This window comes from Cryptomeria japonica, chromosome 9, assembly GCF_030272615.1.
Source record: "Cryptomeria japonica chromosome 9, Sugi_1.0, whole genome shotgun sequence".
NCBI classification, from domain to species: Eukaryota; Viridiplantae; Streptophyta; class Pinopsida; order Cupressales; family Cupressaceae; genus Cryptomeria; species Cryptomeria japonica.
Genome location: NC_081413.1, coordinates 23,470,406 through 23,477,705, shown reverse-complemented (window position 1 = coordinate 23,477,705; position 7,300 = coordinate 23,470,406). Strand labels below are relative to the sequence as shown.

The 7,300-nt window shown below is 33.0% G+C and overlaps 1 protein-coding gene across 1 annotated transcript; it reads left to right on the top strand.

The window, feature by feature from the left end:
• The first annotated feature begins 570 nt into the window (after positions 1–570).
• LOC131053084 (probably inactive leucine-rich repeat receptor-like protein kinase IMK2) lies at positions 571–2,169 on the top strand. Its single transcript, XM_057987689.1, has one exon. It carries the CDS (start codon positions 978–980, stop codon positions 1,983–1,985), a length of 1,008 nt encoding a protein of 335 aa, XP_057843672.1. The 5' UTR covers positions 571–977; the 3' UTR covers positions 1,986–2,169.
• The last annotated feature ends 5,131 nt before the right edge of the window (positions 2,170–7,300 follow it).

Below are 7,300 nucleotides of genomic sequence, written 5' to 3'. Positions count from 1 at the left end.
TGATCTACTACTCAACCCTTCCCCATCCTTTTTTTTTAATTCAGAAGAGAATATGATATAAAACAAATCTTGGAAAAAAGGTCCTCCGACAGAAGCCTTCTTTGGCCTTTTATCCTACAGAATCCTAAAACTACACATGAACAATAGTTTGTCCCACATAATTGTAAAGCTGTATGTGAACAATAAAACAACATAAAAAGTATGACATAAAATACATTTACTGAAACCATAACAGAAACAAAAACCTGTTTGCCATAAAGGCTGCATACAAGCAATCAAACAGGCTTATATTAGCTGTAACGGAAAATAAAACAACATTGTCCTAACGGGTAAATTTGTGTAACGTCCACTTTTGTGCAGTGGAATTGGTGGGCATGCACGTAAAACACAGCATATTTTAGATATGCTGTTCGGTGATTTCTAGAACTCCTTTGGCTTTAATGGGTGTGCACATTTCACCATGAAGTTAGGTAAAAGAGGAGCGAATGGATTAATTGCTAAATATAGTGTTTCAATGCATTGGGAGGAGAGGGGTTGTTGGGGTCACTAAAATACTGGTTTAGCCTGTGTAAAGTAAGAGAGATATGCAGGTGGGGTCACTAAAATACTGGCTAACAGCTAGTCAATTGGGTTTAGCTTGGTAAATGAGAGAATGAGAGAGGCTTGTGGGTGAAGATCCCTTCTCATTAATGGCGTACATGAGAAATGACAGCTTTGTGTTTGGTTTTATCTACAGGCTTGCATTAATGAAGGCTATCGGACAACAAGGATGATGTGAGTACATTCATGGTAAAACATTGAAGACCCACATGGTGACCCACAGCATAAAGAGGGATTCATCTATATATAAGCCATAAATTTCCGTCGTGGGCATCAAGCTCTGTATAAGATTGTGGCTTTCAGTCTAAGATATTGATTTGGGAAGAAGAAAGAAAGAGTGATTTGATTACTTGGTGTGCTTACTTTTGTATTTGGTTATGGAATTGCAGAACATTGCTGTATTGAGTTGTAAGATGAAGAAGATGATGTTGGTGATGTTGGTGTTGCAGCAGGTGGTGTGGACTAGGGCAATGTTAGACCCACTGGATTTTTTGGCTCTGCAGAGCATCAGGAAGAGCCTGTATGACATGCCAGGCTCTGAGTTTTTCAAGTCATGGGACTTTTCATCTGACCCCTGTGGGTTTTCTGGAGTGTTGTGTGATTCACAAGGGCAAGGAAAGAGAGTTGTGGCTTTGAACCTTGGGAATGCTTCTGCTGGGTCACCTGGACTGAGAGGCAAGCTGGATGGGGGTGTGGGTTGCCTTGGGGCTCTTGTAGAGCTGACATTGGTGCCTGGTCAGGTTGTGGGGACTATTCCAGAGACCATGGGTCAGTTGAAGGAGTTGCAGTTTGTGGGTATCAGTAAAAACTTCTTGTCTGGTAGGATTCCTCCATGCTTGGGATCATTGACAAAGTTACAGACATTGGATTTGAGCTTCAATCAGTTTGTGGGTTCTATTCCCCTTGGGATTGGACAGCTACCCACTTTGTCAAATCTCATTCTTTGCCACAATAAGCTCACAGGACCAATACCCACATTCATGTCTAGTCTCAGAAGGCTGGATCTTAAGCACAATGGGCTCTCAGGAACACTGCCAGAATCTCTGCCTCATTCTCTTCAGTATGTTTCCCTCGCCAAGAATCTGCTATCTGGGAGCATTCATGGAGTTTCAGAGCTTCAACAGCTGAGTTACCTTGACCTTAGCTATAACCATTTTAGTGGGAATATTCCAGGTGAATTGTTTAGTTTGCCTTTAACTTCTTTGTTCTTGCAGAGAAACTCTTTTACTGGTCCTGTTGTCCCCCAAGGGCAGGTCACAATTCCAAATGTGGACCTCAGTTATAATTTCTTAACAGGTCCTATTTCCCCTTTTCTAGCTTATGTTCATAATCTGCATCTTCACAACAACAACTTCATTTGGAGCAAATCCTTCAAGATTCATTAATGGGCAAGGCTTTCCTATTGCTCATATCTGCTGCACCATCATCCACTTTCTCTCACACATTAGGCAGCTTCAAAGCCCATCAATTTTGATGGGCCGTTTTTGTATAAATCAATTCACTGTTGTGAAGATCTAAATTCTGTTAATTTTTTATAACATGTGCGTACGTGGAGAATTATCTTGACTACATTGTCTGTTTTTTATTTTTTTTTATAGAAGTTGAATTACAAAGAACAAAAGCAATTTGAAAAACTGTTAAAAAAGGAAAATAATAATTACAATGAAACAATTGTCTAAATTGAAATAACTATAAATATTTTGAATCTGGATTTTGTGGTAGACGATTTTATCCTCTCTCTCATTTTGCTGATGAATAAAGCAGGGTGAAATGAAACAGAAATATTGATACAAACAAAATCTTACACAATAGAATTCAGGAAAAAAGACAAGGAGTAATCATAATAGACTGTGAAAATCTAAACTCTCTTTGAAATAAGGAAAGTTTTACATAGATTTATATTTTGAAACAGGAAGCAGGGTTCTGTCTAATCTCATAGAATTCAGCTGAAAGTCAGATTAGAGCATTACAGTCTAATAAAATAAAAAACAGAATGACACAATAGCCAAATGATAAATTTAGAGAATCCTTAGTGAAGCTGTTTAAGAAAAATATTTTAGCAGAGAAAGTGTGAGAATCAAATAATCAAATTCTATAAGAAACCCTAAGTTTCCTATTCGCTCTTGATGGTCTTAAAAATCTTATGATGACTATGATTTCATGGAATAGTTATTCACTTGATGGTCTTAAAAACCTTATGATGCCTTTTTTTTGTGGGATAGTTATTCACTTGATGGCCTAAAAAACCTTATGATATTATGGAATATTTATTATTGCCTTAAAAATCTTATGATGTTTATGATTTTGTGGGATATTATCTGCTTGATCTTTTTGAGAGTGTTATAATGTTTATGATTTTGTTGTCGTATTTATTTGAAGTCATCATATGTAATAAGAGAATGACAATGAATGTAATGGATGTATTTTATTGGATAAGGTTCAATCAATCTATATAATATGGTAATGGTGAAATGACATTAATGTCATTTTTTAGATTTGGATTTGTTGGAGATAATGTCTAAATGTAATTATATATTGATAAATAGTACAATTTTAAGTGAAATTAGGTTAATTCCTTGATTCTTAACATATTATTACTTGTGTTTAATTTTATGCATTTGATCTTATCTCATTATTCTCCTACACATTTTGATATATTTGATCTTCCATTCTCTTATCTAGAGTCAATCAAGCAAGTGGGAATTTGACTATTGAATTTTCAAAATTCAGATTTAAATTGGAATTGAGTTCCATAAATTTTATCCCCACCTTGAGTTGACTTGGAACATATTTTAAGTGATTACAATTATGAACTTGAAATTAAGACATTCGTAGCATTCATTTAGCCCATCAAAGACATGCACAAGCATATTGATTATTATTATTTTCATACAAGAACATTCATTAGTACATTTTAATTGGTGTACTAAAAGGAATAACATTTACTTCAGAATTATCATCTATGGCATATGCAAACTTGCATGTTGTTTGTCAATTTCAACACGATCATAAAGTCAGTCTTATCAAGAAGATTGACCTAGAAGAACATGACTCTTATCAGCCCTTAACATTTAAATCGTAGAATATAAAATCAAGCAAACCAAAGAAAAAATGCATGGCACTAGTATGATCAAATCCATAAACCAGAAAACATATCTACATTAGAAAAAATGAGCCAACTTCACAGATTTATCTAAAGAATAATTACACATTTACATATAAAATTATTTTTTACATTAAATCATCAAATTTTATATTTCGAACTAAATATTATATGTCATTTTTAATTTTTTAATTTAAAATTTAATTCTAAACTATATGCTCCCACAACTCTTAATTAATTAATCTAAATTAATTTATAGTAAATTATATAATATCTACCCTTCATTATTCGTTCCTTTTATATATTAAAGGAACACGTGTCTCTTAACCCTTTTAGGTTGTCATGCCCAATTCCAAATCTTCCATTTTAGCACACATCCGAAGGACACTATCTCGGTTTAATCATACTAATAATTAGTCATATATTTATATTGTAAAGAATCTTCTTTAATCACAAATGTATTGTGTAATATATATAGATAGGTTTCAACTCTTTTCCTAATATTTTAATTATTATTTTAGTATAATTTTTTAACATTAAATTAATTTGATGTAATAATATATGATGTCAAATTGGGTGTGTGGACTGTAACTAAAATAAGATGTGCTACATATTTAAAATTTAAAATTTAAAACAAAAGATATTCTAATTATTTAAATAATATATTTAAAATTTAAAATAATGAAAAGATTGAGGGTGTTTATTTAGGAAAGTATGAAATAAAAATAGGGAGAAACACGTTTAATTTGACAATTGGGGAAAATACAAAAAATATAATAAAATGTAGAAGATGTTTTGGTCTATTAGGTCCGAATTCAGAATTCTTTTTTGTGACAATTTATTCGAGGACAAAAATGTGTGTGATTGATTTTCATTTGTCGTAGTCTTGTTTTATATGTTTGCAATTAGCTGAAGTCATGTGATAGTTGTTGAACACACCACAAGAAGGGGGGGGGGTGAATCAGTCTTGAGAAAATCCTTAAACTTTTTCAATCACAAACACGTATCAGTTATCTTTAACCAACTAAACACCAATGAAAGATGAAGCAACAAACACCAAACACATCAACAATAGATTTTTACGTGGAAAAACCACGATGAGAATCACACTCACAATAACTAAATACAATGTTTTAGGCACAAGGCCAAGGAAGCTCATTGCTCTTAATTTAGCCAACCTTAGGGCAAGATACAACGGAGTTGAAGGTTGAGACGCACAATCCCAAGGCAAGATACAAATTTGCATAAGCTACCAAAAGAACTCACTATCTTTTGACAAGCACAAAGGTATGATGAATTGTTGAATAAGATCTCTTGATCATGAAAATGTCCTTGATCCTTTAATTCAAGTGACCAATATCATGACAAACATAACACACATTTGTTGCCTCAAAACTTTGTCATGCTAAAATATATGATCATCAAAGGTCAACACAAATTGATATTTGCACTTTTGCTCCCCACATATACATCCACATCACATTCAATCAATCTACACACCAATTCACACATCCACATATGATTATCTCCATGTAAAAACCTTGTTATTTGTTTCTCTTTGTATCTCCACCAATTGCATCCTTACACTTTGAGAAGATAAACCTTCCTCATGCATTAATAAATGTTTCCCTTCTAGCCCAAACACAATATTGGATTTTCCAATATGAGAATTCAAGTGGTACTTTCCCCCCCTCAAGACCAATCTATATTGGCTCTTCCTGAAGATATAAACTACATCTCTTTCATATAGATATGAACTCTCAAAAATTACAACACAAATGTCAAAAGGATACACATCAAATACCATCTTATTTGCATAATCCAACTTGAACCCAATTGTTGCTTATATTGCTTCAGGAATGAGGATGTGAGTGATTTATCTTTCAAATGAATCTCCTCAACTAACTTTAAAGAAATCATGTTTTCTTGAGAGAAAAAGTCAAGTAATGCATCAAACACTAACTTTGGCTTAGATCTTTATGTGGAATAACTTAGTGAACTCCTCCCTACTTGGAGTTTCACCACCTACAAAAACAATATCCTTGATCAACATTATATAAGAAAAACACTCATCAATCTCTAAGTCACAATACATCTATATTCCTTTATCCATATAGACAATGTTCTTATCTTTTCATTTCTTCATCCAAGAAGGTGCTAACTCTATATGAAAATTCTAGCACATTCTATCCATGTGCCTATATTTATCACAATGGTCACAATAGGATTTTCTCTTCATTTTTCTTTCTTTCACTATAGAAGCATTATTTTTACCTATACCGTATTGCTTCTTCTTATCACCATGTTTTTTATCTCCACCATTACACTTTTTATAAGAGATGCACTTATTATCTCTCTCAAGGTAGTGTTCTCACAGGAAAACCTCATCTATTTTTGGGTTGGTCATGAGAACCACCTTTTGTAAGTGATCAAAGAATCCTCCTACATGTTTTATTAGCAATTCATGGTCCATACAATCAGGAATGTAAATGACACTCTTCCTAAATTCACTTGTATATGCCTGCATGCTCAACCCATGCTCTTTCATCAAATGATGTTATCACATCACTCTCTCTTTTTTCATCCCACTTGGATAGTAGTGATACTTTTTCAACCTAGATAAGAAGTGTGAAATTCTCTCATGCCATATAAAATCATTCCAACTAAGTTTCAATCTTGTAAAATAAATTTAATGGTGTGGATATAAGTAATGAAGACTAAAAAACACTTCCATTTGGGACATTTGCTGTTTTAATTTTTCAACACTAAATTCTCTACCATAGGGTTGAATATTGATCTTTTCCTTCACTTTGAGCAATCTTCCCTTAAATTATTTATCTTGCCCTACCTCTCTTCTTTTTAGTTCCTCTCCTTTCTTTTTCTCTTTTACCATTCTTATCTTAGAGATTAGAACCAACATCAATATTCTTTTGTATGCTTTAAGAATTCATTTTACATCATTTCGATTTTTCAATAACTCACATCTCCATCATCCTCTCTTTTTATTATTTTGATTCAATTTTGGGCTCAAAATACACTAAAACTCATTTCCACTTTTATCTAATTGAGGACATACACATGCAATCCCTACATCAAATAAAAACCCATGGATATAAGTAATCAAAACCTTTTGATTTGTAACACATGGAGGATACTCTCCACTCTATATTAGTAAACAAAAATACAATGAAAAGAAATTGACACACGCACTTAACTATTTTAATTAAATGTTAGCTTAGTAAGGATAAGTGTACATTAAGAAAAAAACACAAAGATATTATCAAATACAAAGTAATAGATATGAATGTCACACAATAAATTGGAAAACAAAAATTCCCTTAGAAAAGATCTTTTTACTTGGATAAAAAATATAGCTCTAAAGAAAAAACACTCCTTGTTCCACTATTAAAAGGGCCAATTATAGAAGTTTACACTATCCCTGAAACAACCATGAGCTTGCTCAACACTTTTAAAGCTTCTATCACACCTACAACCACTCTCACCATGAGTAGACTAGACAACATACATGTGCAATAATCAAAGAATAAATTGTAACCACCTTGTAATGATAGATAACCTCACACAATTCATGGATAA